The sequence below is a fragment of the Nannobrachium achirus genome, assembly GCF_963921795.1.
Source record: "Nannobrachium achirus genome assembly, chromosome: 24".
NCBI lineage: Eukaryota > Metazoa > Chordata > Actinopteri > Myctophiformes > Myctophidae > Nannobrachium > Nannobrachium achirus.
The window spans coordinates 9,918,278-9,932,469 of NC_137831.1; the positions used below are offsets into that span (position 1 = coordinate 9,918,278).

Sequence of the window (14,192 nt, forward strand, 5' to 3'; positions counted from 1 at the left end):
TTCTGCTGGAGCGTACCCTATGGTGACATCTGTGAGCCTTCACTAAGCAATTTATCTTTGTAATCTGACCGTTTGTGTAGACGTATGTAGCAAATTGGTTAAACTGCTTCACGGTTGGCGCACTGTAGCGTCTTTACATTTAGCCCAATAATGCTTGAGATGCTGTTGTGGCATTATCTTTTTAGAGAGCAATAACTAATGTTTAAAACATACATAAACCACTTTAGCCCTATGTTATACCAAGGCTATTTGAAAATAGACGATCTACAAGCTCACAACGCATTGCGGTGCGACGCGTTGTGAGCTTGTAGATCTGCTATTTTCAAACATTTTGTACTTTTACTTTTGGTACTTTAAGTACATTTGGATACCAATACTTTTGTACTTTTACTCAAGTACATTTTTTATTCTGGACTTTTACTTGTAACAGAGTGATTCTACATTGCAGAATTGATACTTTACTTTATTATAAAATGTTGGTACTTTTTCCACCACTGTGTAAACGTTTGTGTTCTCATGCCAATAAAGCTTCTTTGAATTGAAGATTGAATTGAAGATTGCTCCCCATGTGGCGGAGTCAGGTCATTGCAGGTTAGAAATGTATTTAAAACTTGAATATCTCAAAAGTACTATTTCAGCATGGCATCATTCTATAAGCCATATCTTCAAAACTGTTGGGTCAATCTCCACAACCAATATATCATTTTGTAGCTATGATCCCCAGCTTTCAAATGAAATGAAAAAATGAAAATGAAAAAAATTGCAATGACTGGCTCCTGGGGGGATTGGGACACATATGATGACGAGATGAGATTAAATGACCAGGGTTAAAATGTTGCCGGTCAACCAGGGAGAAATGTGGTCATTAAATATAATTTAACCACAGAAAGCCTTATCTTACTGTAGGCCAGGGTTCCCCAATTAGTTTTCCCCAAGGGCCGAATTATGTCTAGGGTACCAAGCCGAGGGCCACAGCATTGAATCATGTCTAGGGTACCAAGCCGAGGGCCACAGCATTGAATCATGTCTAGGGTACCAAGCCGAGGGCCACAGCATTGAATCATGTCTAGGGTACCAAGCCGAGGGCCACAGCATTGAATCATGTCTAGGGTACCAAGCCGAGGGCCACAGCATTGAATCATGTCTAGGGTACCAAGCCGAGGGCCACAGCATTGCAGGGGGCGACGGCGGTGTTCCCGCTACACCTGCGACAGTTCAGATATTGTCGTTGTCGGGTGAACATCTTGTATGTCCAAAACCGTTTGTTTTGCATTTATCATTTTAAAAATGATTTAAACTAGTGAAAACAGCCGATCTACAAGCACACAGGCGTTGTGTGCTTGTAGATCTGCTGTTTTCACTACTTTTGTGCGACGGCCTTGCATGATGAAGCAGGGCTTTACTTTGCGAAAGAACATACAAATTTGGAGATACAAGGTTTCCACCCGACAACGACGATATACTAGTGTTGTTGCTGCTCTTATACCACCATTATTACTGGGGTTGGTGGGGGCCAGACAGTAGCCCCCCGCGGGCCGCAAATGGCCCGCGGGCCGCCTATTGGGGAACCCTGCTGTAGGCTATACGTTGGTGTCATACTGAGATGAGAAGGGAGGATTAATCGATGTGGTTCATATTTAACCAGGGAGAGAACTGCAGAGAGAGGGAGGGAGGACAGGAGGGGCAGAAAGAGAGAGACATATATTCATAATCCATGGTCTCACTGTCTACAGGTTTAATATTATAGAAAAGGAATGAGGGATTAACTGTGGTGGTAATAATTTAGCTACTAACACTACTGTATGTTTTAACCACTTAAACCAATAATCATTATACTGTATACATAGATGGCTGGGGTCCCCCAGGACTCTACACTCATACTTTTGGCCCTGTAGTGTACAAGGAAATCTCTTTTTTTTTGCACACTATTTTTGCAGAATGTTTGCCCCAGGATAGCGTCACTATAGGGTTGAAGTGGTTGAAAATGTATCCGTAGATGTGAAATAAAACGCAAAAAACTATAAACAAATTATTGAACAGGGTGATCGTCGACTACACATTGTTCTGTGGCGCTCGGGGCTTCCGTATCGGTTGTTTCAAGGCAGTGGCAGTGAAGTGGATACCTCAACACAACACCAACTGAATACAGATCAAACTAGAAGCAGTGCTCTTCCGAGCACAGGTCTCCACCAGGCCGTGCGTCCTGGTGGTGCTACTGTATAATAGGCCAATGTAAAAAGGGTGGCATGTGTTCTTCACCTTAGATCTTTCATGGCAATCGGACGCTGCATGCATGATTTCAAGCATTGTGTTCCAAAAATGTGTTTTGCTAAAGTCTACCTGCTGGTGGCGCTATAACAGGACAATGTTAAAAAGGTAGCATTTGTTCCTTGACCTAGTGGGAATATGTGTGGCAAATGTCACGGTAATCGCAAGCTGCGTTGATGATTTGAGGCATTTTGTTCAAAAACTGAGCAATCCTGCAAACTTTGGAAGCTAATATTAGCCAATCAGGATGGAATGTGAAATATCAGACGGATCGGACTTGATCACATGACTATAGAGATACTGTGTACCGATTTGCATGATTTTTGGATAAAATCTCAAGGAGTAATATCCAAAAATGTGTATTTACATAAGTCGGCCCAAAGGTGGCGCTATAAAAGGCTGATGTGAAAAATGCAGGGCAAAGGTTTATCCTTAGCCTCTAGGGAGTGCGCTTACAAAGTTTGAAACTGATCGGTGGAGTTATAGGTAAAACCACAAATCGGGCTGTTATAGCGCCACCATGAGGCTGATTAAAAAAAATTAAGTGGCATTTCTTCCTCGGCCTAGTGGGAACGTGTGTGCGCGATTTCATGATAATTGCACTTTGCGTTTGTGATTTGAGGCAATTTGTTCAAAACGGCTCAATTCCACAAACTTTGGAAGCCAATCTTAGCCAATCAGGATGGAATATGCAAAATCGGACAGATCCGTGTCGATCACATGACTGTCGAGATATTGCCTACCGATTTGTAGGATTTTTGGACAAAATCTGTAAGAGTAGTGCACAGAAATGTGTTTAGCAAACATCGGCCACTAGTTGGCGCTAGAAAAGGCCCATTTGAAAAATTTAGGGCAGAGGTTCTAGATTGGCATCCAGGGAATGTGTGTGCTCACTTTGGCAGCGACCGGGCCAACGGCGACTGAGATTAGGTGTTCACAAACTGCGAGGACGCACGCACGGACGCACGGACGCACGGACGCACGGACGCACGGACGGACGGACGGACGGAGGGGAAAACATAGTCTCCCCTCAGCCTTCGGCTGGTGGAGACAACAATAAAGGCAGCAAGGGAGGGAGAGAGAAAGGGAAAGAGGGATCAGAAAAGAGGGCGAGGGGAGGGGGTTGATAAAGACAAACGGGGGGAGGGGAGAGAAGCGGTATCACGATTTTAGAATTGTTCTGTTGGTACATGTATAATGAAAGATATGAGGGAGAGAGGGGGGGATAGACATGCAAATAGGGCTGTCACAATTACTAGATAATCGCCTAATCGTGATTTTTTGAAATAATCGTGATTATTTTTCATAATCGTCATAATCGTTTCCATGTTGAAAAATGTTCATACATTTAAAAAAAAGGTCAAACATAGTGGAAATAGCAGATTGTTGTGAGCGTTGTAAGCTTGTAGATCGGCTATTTCCACTATCAATGTACTTTTTAAGTGTAAAGTTGTCAAATGTCAAAGAAATTACTGACATAATTTCTTTGTATATTTAGGTTATGTGTCATATCTGACATGTGCAACTTCAAAGCCTAAAAGCCAAACAGAAATGTAATTGTCAACGACAAAAACACAATTAAATCGTTAATCGCAATTATTTGAGTGACAAATAATCGTCATGTAAAATGTCATAATCGTGACAGCCCTAGATAGACATGCAAATGCTCACAGATGGCGAGCGAGAGGAGAGAGAGAAAGAGAGCGAGAGAGAGAGATATGCAATCCATTCCTTATTAATGAATTCCGGGCTGTGTCTCTAAAAGCTGGTGTGAGCAGAGCACTGCTCCCCAAAGAGTCTGTCAGCTAAAAATAAACCGGAGGAAGTGGTGCATGAGAAAGGGGAGAGGGTCCCTTCTCTTTCTTTCTTTCTTTCTTTCTTTCTTTCTTCTTTCTTTCTTTCTTCTGTCTGTCTCTCTCTGTCTCCCACCCACCACAACAGGAGCAGACAGGCAGACATGGAGGATGAGGGATAGCGAGGGCACAGGGGCGGATGTCTCATGGGAGTTAGCAAACATAGCCTTTAAAACCCATTTAGGCCTAAAATTAGTGCATGCTTTAACTATTAAAAAATAGCAGATATACAGGTGCCGCGCTGCGAGCTTGTATATCGAAAAATCGTGAAAATTCGAATGTTGACCCGATTCTATAAGTGTCTTTTGAATCCTTCTAGGGTTTTTTGAAACCCCTATGTTTCTATGTCAGCAATCTGGCCAGCCATCGTCAAAGAAAAGGTCCTTTTCACTTAACTGGAGCTCAGTTAGTCTGTTCTTGAGAGACTACTATGTCAGTGGTTCTCAAACCTTTTCATGTGAAGGACCTCCAAAATGATATGTATTTGGCCACGGACCCCCATCTCAAAATATTTCGTTCCAGGGACCCCCCCAGAAGCAAAATTTGAGTTACAAACGTTCGCTTTAAAAATACATATTTATATTCAAAGATTTGCACACATTTTTACGACTTTTTCAAAAATAGCAGATCTACAAGATCGCAGCGCGGCACCGAGTCCGCACCGACTCGGTGCCGCGCTGTGAGCTTGTATATCTGCTATTTTTCAACAGTTAAAGCAGTCAATAATTCTAGGCCTAAATGGGTTAAGGATAAAGTCTGGCTTCAGTGTTTGTTGGTGTATTTCACTCTATCTTTGATTTAGGTTGACTCATCTCCGCTTAATCATCCTCCTTACCATTCTTCCTCTCCAGAATATGCAAAGATGCCTTTCTAGAATGTATTTATTACCTCCAACAATGGGGTTGGGACAGACGCTATATTTGTTTATCAGTTGGCATGGCTTCTCACAACAACATAATGTAGGGATGGGATTTATCGCCATATCGTCCTCCGTCATGCACTAGGATCAATTCACCTTTTATTTGCCGAGCTGCATATCCAGTACCAATTAAACCCTCTATAATTGGTAAAAGGTACTAAAATACGTTCTTGAATCTTGATACAGTCTTTTTTTCACTCACTATCAAATGTCTTAGCCAAAGAATTGCCGATCTACAAGCTCACAACGCGTCGCAAGCTTGTAGATCTGCTATTTTTTTGTACATATTCTGCCCCAGGATAATGGACTTTGTTTACCGGGATAATACCGTAAATCGGGATTTCTTTTGTCACAATAATCGTGATATGACATTTTCATATCATCCCATCCCTATTAACGGATGTTAACTTCAGTACAGCCTCAAGTAGCAACCATTGAAACATGTGTGTGGAGCACTCATTAATGGCCCAGTCGAGAAAAAAACGAGGGGGGCTCGAGAGCTCCTTTCCGGCCAGTGCACAAGTACAGTGCTGAACTATGTGGAACTGGCATAGCCTGATCATTTTGCAGAGGTATGTGCTCTGTTGAGTGCATGCAGTCGCTCCAATTATTATTACTGGTATAATGTGGTTTCTGGATCACTAAATGGGTTGTTTTAAGCCAAAAAGGCCAGTCTCTCATCTGTGTCATTTCTAAACAGACACAACTGCTATGCTGGACGCCCACTGTTCCATACTGAGCCTTTATGATGTGATCACGTGGGCCCAGAGTAGACTAAACCCACGTGGCCAGACTATATCGGGGCATATATTCATCTGGTTCCAGGCAAATGATAACAGATAGCCTCAAATAAAATGTAAATGCGTGTCACTAAACCCTGTCTTAATTTGGGTTTCGTTAGTTTTGACACTAAAAGCTACACAACTCATGTCACTAAAACCCATTTAGTGTGAATCTCTGTCATTGGACCGCTCTCACACTCTCTCTCTGTTTTTGCCCTTTTATTGTTATTATCCTAATAGTCAATGAGTCAGGAGACTCACAAGAGCATTACGCCTGATTTATACTTGGATGCATGCGTGGCGGTGTCAACGTACCAGGCATATTTTCTAAACAAAATATGAATGAGGCCTTTCAGTGCATCACTATGGATGTGGTGTGGCCTCCATCCAGACTGATAGTGTGCTTGAAATCCCCCCGGGGCCTAATATGATAATAACCTCAGGGAGGTCAGCTCCGCACAAACAGCGGCTCTGCCCTCTTCTTCCCCAGTCAATATCCAACGTGATTCTGGAGAACTAGGCATGTCAGAGGGGCGTCTGTAATGAAGTCTAGTGTGTGTGTGTGTGTGTGTGTGTGTGTGTGTGTGTGTGTGTGTGTGTGTGTGTGTGTGTGTGTGTGTGTGTGTGTGTGTGTGTGTGTGTGTGTGTGTGTGTGTGCGCGCGCGTGTGCGTGTGTGGCTGCGTGCTTGTGTGTGTGCGTGCTGGGGCGTCACAAGGGGGGGGGGGGGGGGGAGTGGGACTGAGTTACTAGGTGGAGGGGCCTTCATTATTTTATACTTCAGCTATTGAAAAATAGCAGATCTACAGGCTCACAGCGCGGGCACCGAGTGCTACTGCAAGCTTGTAGATCTGCTATTTTTGAAAAGTCGTGAAAATGTGTGCAAATCTTTGAATATATGTATTTTTTAAGCGAACATTTTGTTTCTGGGGGGGGGGGGGGGGGGTCTGTAGCCAAATACATTTTACATTTTGGGGGTCCTTCACTTGAAAAAGTTTGAGCACCACTGACATAGAAACATAGGTTTTTCAAAAAACCTTAGAGGATTTGCAATTGCAAAAATTTTCCAGATTTTTCAAAAATAGCAGATCTACAAACTCGCAGCGCGGCACTCGGTGCCGCGCTGTGAGCTTGTATATCTGCTATTTTTCAAAAGTTAAAGCACAAAATAATCCAGTTAATCCTTGTACCCAGGGCCCAGAATTTGGTGCGACATCCCTGTGTTATGTGTGTGCGCGTGTGTTTGGGTTATTTATTGATAGTGGCAGAGAGTGTGGATTGGCCATCAAGTGAGAGAGAATTTAAAATATACTCTTGTCAGTGTCTGTCAAGAAATGTCTAAATACCAAAAGGAAAAGAAAAGGAAAAAACTGGCATCTTTAACTAGTTCACAGCCAAATCGCCTTCCATCGCCATTTTGAGGAGGGTGAGGCAGCCAGATCGCCAAACGTCGCCTTGGGGATCATTTTCTGATCATTTTGGTATTTTTTTGACATTTTTTGAGCTATAAATGACCTTTCTAGCTTAATTTTAGTCTAAAGTTACATATTCGAAGGAAGTGACATCATCGATGACGTAACCCGGAAGTCGTTCGGCCATAACATAGAATGGGCCTTTTTACAGCATTGAATGTTGACGTTTTTCTTATCAAACTTTACCATATGTAGACCGATTTTCATTCGGAAAAAAATGGCTGGACTGACAGATTGGTCACTCAAGAGCAAAAACGAGTGTAAATGGCGTGTGCACGACGTTCGGATCGTGTTTTATAGCTCCCGTTCGGCGGACCGGGAGACATAATGGCCGCCAATGGGCGCCGCCATTATGGGTCTACTGCTGTCCACTCGCTAGTCCAGACTCTAGGAGATTATCGTTGGGCACACTCTAGTGGATAGTACTAGTACTACATTCTACAACAATATGATCCCTGTTGGGTTAGATTAAAGCTAACTTGGAAATTAATAAAATTCCTGGCAGTATAGGCGCACAAGCCTATTGTAAATGGCTGGGAGAAATGTGCCATTCACTTCCTTCCACAAAAAATCTTGTTAAAAATGATATCTCACAGTGCGAATGGAAGCTGTTGATTGGCAGGTTGCTCCGTCTCGACATGGGAGCAGTGCGTGGGACTGACAGGGAGGAAGGCACACTCATGTTTTAATCCCCTTGGAAATTCACTTTCAGCTTCACCAAGCTCACGGTCGCGGCTGATGTCTGCTCAGAGAGGCAGGTGGAGCTGTGTTAAAGAACTGGTTCTCAACCTTTTCAGGCAGCGACCGAACCCCAGAATAATCATATTTTAACTGGGGACCCCAGTTAAAATATTTGAGTTGAGGAATTACATATAGCATGGTTCTATTGTGAAAATAGCAGATCTACATGTGGATCGGCTACTTTCACAATTTCTACCTCTATTATTTGACAATTTGGCCAGGGTTTAATTTGTCATTTTAGAGGTTTTAAAAAGTCCTTGCATTGTCACTTTAGAAATGTGCAGATACTCTCTATCTATACACAAAATGTATGTTGGTTTGTTTACAGTTGAGTGAGAAAACAATGTTGCACGTTAAGTTAATCCTCTGGGGACCCCCCCCAAAATAATTTGGGGAGCCCTCTGGGGGTCCCGCTGAGAGGGTTGGAGACACTCGGCTGTGCTTTGTGTCTCCCTACGCCTCTCAGCCGGTGTAAAATACCAGGTAACCACTCGCCTCTTGTGGCTTATTGCTTCAGTAACCGCTTCAGCCCTATATACAGTACATTTTAGCCATTTGAAAATAGCCGATCTACAAGCTCACAATGTGTCGCGGTGTGGCGCATTGTGAGCTTGTAGATCTGCTATTTTCAAAAGATTTTTAAACATTATGTACATTTGAAAAGTTGTGAAATGGGACATTTTGCATAATGATTTAGTACATTTTGAATACCAGACTTTTACTTTTAAGTGTAGTTCTGCATTGCAGTACAAAATGTGAGCACTTTTCCCACCACTGCTATAGTATGATAATATGACACACCACCACACAGCCTCGTCGATGACACAACACCATCCATATACTGTACTGTGAATTCCATACATCAACATCAACACAACATCTAATTTGTCTTTATGTCTCTCTCTCTCCCCTTCTTGCAGCCGTTTCGATCATGCGACACAGTGCTTCAGCTTTTGGATTTGCAGTAAGTACTCTGTCAAGCTTTTTACTAAACTAATGTAGGCTTTTTTCCACCCCACAGCAGAGCTGGGCTGGGGGCATCAAACTACAAATTTAGGCAGGCAGGGTGGCAGGCAGGCATGGAGGCAGTCATCTGCCTGCAAATAGGTTTTCGGAAGAACTCGTATGTCTGCATGCAAACGTTGAGTGTCAGTGTACAATGTCACACAACAGGTAAACCTTCTCTAATGAGCTGAAGAGGATTTATGAGCAGTGTTGCCATATTTTGCGGGAGAAATAAGCAACCAGGTTTATGAAAAGAAGCCCAACACAAAAAGCGACAACGTCATATGAGCACTTTAAACCTATATCCATCGGATATTTTGAGCTGTGGACAAATACATATCAAATTGGGGGCTTTCCTTTACATGAAAATGTTTGAGAACCACTGGTTTAAGCAATATTAGAAAGCAAGCTCAAATAAGCAACTATACTTTAGAAGCAAGACCAAACATCACAACCTGCAGCTACCTATATTTACAAGCAACTTTACAAGCCCAAAGTCACTTAGAATAAGCAGACATGGCAACATTATTTATGACATGTGAATAGTTTACACTTCACATTAGTGGCTGCAAAAGGCAATTTATATTCATTCAGAGGCCATTCATGACAGGTGAGAAACACAGCTAGAGAATGTACTGTGGCAAACTTTCTGCAAAAATAACCGTTCTACAAGTTCACAATGCGTCGCACATTAATGCAACACGTTTGAGTGCTTGTAGATCGTCTATTTTTGCCCTGGGGGTGCTTAGAACAGGGACAAGCGGACCAGGCCGCCAGTGTGGTGGTTCAGGCACCATACGCTGCAATGTCAGCCTGACAGAATCCCGTTCCCGACCACCATTGCTGCGTGACGCTCCCCATCTCTCTCCTCATTTCCTGTCAGTCTACTGTCCTATCAAAGAAATAAAAGCCCCCAAATAAATCTTAGAAAAAGAACAGGGACAACACATACAGTACACAAAGTATCTGCTTGTATCTGCTTGTATTGAGCGGGACCATCCCACCAAGTACGCTAATTGAAACTAGACTACCATTACGGCCCTTATTTGGGGAGTCTATCGCCCTCTCTAGAATATTGTTTGACCACTCCAGTACACATCATTTAAAATGGTTCAGCAATAAATGGCTCCACTTCCAACCAGTAAATTCTAGTATGCTTTTTGCACATAGTATCTCTGTAGCCATTAAACGAAACGGGTATTTCTTACATTGATGCGCCTACATATTATCATGCAAACACCAGTTAAAGTTACTTTCCATCCCTCATATACTTTGTGCACAGTGCACATCCCATAACCCACACACTGCACATCATTTCGGAGCTCATATCTTTGAACGGGTAAGGGCTAGTTATACAAATTACCCAAAATTAGAGTTCGGGAAAGCTGCACGTCAGAAAGTCGTAACTCTCCGACAAAAGGTTCTGTGGTCGGAGACAGTATGGACAGGCCTTTAAGCTAAGGCATAACAGCTGGTACTTAAGACAACCAAAATACAGTGACAGTGTTGTTTTACCCCAGTGAAATAAAGGATACATAATAACAATATCAATATCATAGTCTAGCTCAGGGGTCTTCAACAGGGGGTCCGGGACCCCTAGGGGGTCCTCAGAGTTACTACAGGGGGTCCTCCAAATCTTTGTGTGATAGAAACTTTGTTACCCCTTTTCTGAGAACTTTAGCCAAAAATAGCCGATCTACAAGCTCACAACGCCTCGCGCTGCGAGGCGTTGTGAGCTTGTAGATCAGCTATTTTTGGCAAAGAGCTTTGGAGGGGGGAAAAGAGCAAACTAAGTACAGTGAAAGGTCAAGTTTATTAAGTATTGACGGTTCAAGTGGTTAAATATCTGAAAACACAAATTGACATGAATCCAAAATACACTGATGATTGTGCTGTCAAACAATGAAACTATATGGAATCTATGAGAAGGTTGTGGAGGTCCCTGCTTCATCCCTCTCTCAACTAAGGGGTCCTTGGCCTGAAAATGTTGAAGACCCCTGGTCTAGTTCATTGTAGTGTAGGTCATTTATGGTTTACTGCAGTCTATTGTAAAGTATTGTAATCTATTAAATCTATTAGTCTACCGGCTGGAGCAGGAAACATTAACTGTCCTCCATGTTGTCTCTGCAGTTTGACGCCACGCTGGACGTGCTGTCGTCCATCATCGTTCTGTGGCGCTACAGCAACGCCGCTGCTGTGCACTCAGCCCACCGGGAGTACATGTGAGTGGTCTGTCCCCCCTGTCTGTCTGTCTGTCTGTCACATGTCTCTTTGTCTGCCTGCAGTGTGAGAGATCATTACCATGCCTACTTCACTGTTTGTTTAGAATGCATTACGTACATGAATCATTTAGGGCAGGGGTCTTCAACAGGGGGTCCGGGACCCTATTGTGTGTTTCAGGGTTGTTTGGCACTCGACTTCACCTCGTGCCACAACCCTGAAACAGTGGTAAATCAGCCAACAACCCACTCTCCCTCTCATGGTAAATGGCTTACGTCTACAAGCCTAGAGCTTGTAGATCTGCAGAAATGAGAAAATCTCTTTAAATCTTTTTTGAAATAATTGAAAATCGTCAAAGGTTTCAGAAAAGGCATGCCCAGAATAGGAAGGCCTTTACGCCAGGTGGCTAATTGCTTTCTTACAGCCTTCTAATGACCTGTTTAGCCTGTCGCTTGTTGACTAGTGACATTTACTCCCATCTTGCACTTTGTAAGTCGCTCTGCTTAAATGTCTGTTAAATGCCTTGAAATAGTAAAGACGGTGTGTGTGTGTGTGTGTGTGTGTGTGTGTGTGTGTGTGTGTGTGTGTGTGTGTGTGTGTGTGTGTGTGTGTGTGTGTGTGTGTGTGTGTGTGTGTGTGTGTGTGTGAGAGAGAGAGACAGAGAGAGAAGAGAGTGTGGGCTTTGTCCGGTGCTGTACAGTGTCAGACAGAGAGCCTCTTCATGGCTGTCAGTGGCGCTCCACAGGGACCCATAGCAGACAGACGCCTCACTCACTCACATCTTATCTCTAACTGCACCATAATGGAGACGTGTGCCTGTGCGTGCGCCTGTGTGTGCGTGCGTGTGTGCGTGCGTGTGTGTGTGTACTATATGTATACAGTTGAGTGTGCGTCTATGTGCGTGTGGGTCTGTGTTTGTTATGTGTATACACCTGTGTGCCCAGGCGCGTGTGTGAGCGTGTGTGCTCCTCAGTTTGTTTGTGAGCGTGTGTGTGCATGTGTGTGTGTTTGTGTGTGTGTGCTCCTCTGTTCCTGTTGAATGGACAGGGTGCCAGTGTTGAGCGTTAAATTGTCTGAGTGAATAAAAGGAGGTGTAAGCCTATCTCTGTCTATTCACCTGTTTTTTTTAAGGACAACTTTGTTTTTTTACAACAAGGGTTCATATTTTAGATATTCATTAGAGAAATTAGAGATTAGAGAGAGAGTGTTAAAATGTTTTCATTTACTTCTTTCTATAATTTTAGTGATTTTAATGATTTTGATTTGCATGCATGCCCCAATGTTGGGGGCATGCATACAAGTTACTAAATATGTATTTTTAGACACAATAAGCCCATTTCCAAGATGCACTGCAATCTTTCATGGGCAGATGTGACTTATGGGGGCTGGTGTAAACAGTAATAAAGACATTGCCAGCTTATTGTGTCTAAAAAAACATATTTAGCCACTTGTACGCATGCCCCACCCACTGAAATCAAAATACTAAAATCGCTAAAACATTAGAAAGCAGTAAATTAAAACATTTTAACGTTCACATTTTCTTTTCTCTATTTACAATCTAAAATATGAACCCTTGTTGTAAAAAAACAAAGTTGTCCTATAAGATTTCTTTTGGGGCTTTTTTGCCTTTATTGATAGGACAGTAGACTGACAGAAAATGGGGGGAGACACACACGGCAAAGGTCGTCCGGATCGGGAATCAAACCGGCGACGCCGCCAGGCATCCACACCTATGTGGCAATGCCTAAGTTGTATGTGCCTGGACCAGTAGGCCAGCAGGCGCCCCTGTTCACCTCTGTTTGACAACTTAACACATTTGTTGCAATCTAAAAAATCTATTTAAAGGTCCAAGATGCCATGTCTCCATAGACTTCCATGTAATTCATAGTGCACAGATCATGCACACCCATGCCTAGATCATGCACCATGTGTGTGCACGCTGTTCACAGCTTTCAAACAAAAGAAAATCTATCTGCTTGGAAATCCGTTCAGGCATTCATGATATAGAAGCCATTATGTTTTCTTCAAATGTAAACAAACATGGCTGCCATGTTTGAAAGATGAGGTTGGTATGGGGGTTAAACATGCAATTTCGCGATCGCGATCATGCCTATCACATTTCTGGAGGTCCAAAAAACATTAAAAAAAAAACGGCCCAAACTCGGGAAACTCTGGGTTGGCACAGGTATGGTACCTATATACAAACTCGGGAAACTCGGGGTTGGCAACAGATGTGTTAACACCCCCCCCCCCCCCCCCCCCCCCCCCCCATATACCGGTAGTAGATTTATGAGCCCTCAAGATCTGCCATTTTCGGCGCTTGCTCGCCTGTTAAGACCTTCCCAGAATAGGATTGCCAGGGTTCATGTGATAAACCACTTAAACCCTCTAGAGTAGACTTAATTGGACCTGTGTTGGCTCTGTAATTCCACTGCTTTTTACCATCTTGAGTGAAGCGCAGCTTGGTTTATATTCAGTCAGTGCGCTAGTAGCATAGACTGTATAAAATATATGGACAAAGCAAAGCCATTGGTTTCTATGCAGCGCAAATGACACAATATGGGTCCTTGGCATGGGTGTTGCCATTATAGATTGTAAAGGCACCAGAGGATGCTATTGGCTGCCAACGGTCACGTGCAACCGCAGAGATACATGGGAGAATGTGGTCGGAGCCTCCCGAAATACAGCACACGAAGAAGAACACAGCCGGCTGGTATCAAGTTTAGTTGGTCACGCCCCCCGCAACTTTATCATCAATTTTAACATAAATGGGACTTTATTTTCACAAAACGCATATAATCGTGATTGAAAGGCAATTTCTAACTAGCGAGAGGAACCATAAAGTATTTATGAAAATGTTAATTAAGGTTAGAAAACGAAAGGGGAAAATGAATGGGGTCCAATGGAGAACAATTCTTTTTGCGATTGGACGGG

The 14,192-nt window shown here is 43.1% G+C and overlaps 1 protein-coding gene across 1 annotated transcript in view; it reads left to right on the forward strand.

The window, feature by feature from the left end:
• Positions 1-14,192, forward strand: part of LOC308280520 (transmembrane protein 163a-like) — a gene marked incomplete at both ends in the record, with an annotated part of 61,986 nt that overhangs the window by 20,721 nt on the left and 27,073 nt on the right. Inside the window, 2 exons of the mRNA XM_080720826.1 lie at positions 8,954-8,997; positions 11,169-11,260. Coding sequence (XP_080576952.1) covers positions 8,954-8,997; positions 11,169-11,260 — 136 coding nt within the window. The remainder of the gene's footprint in view (positions 1-8,953; positions 8,998-11,168; positions 11,261-14,192) is intronic.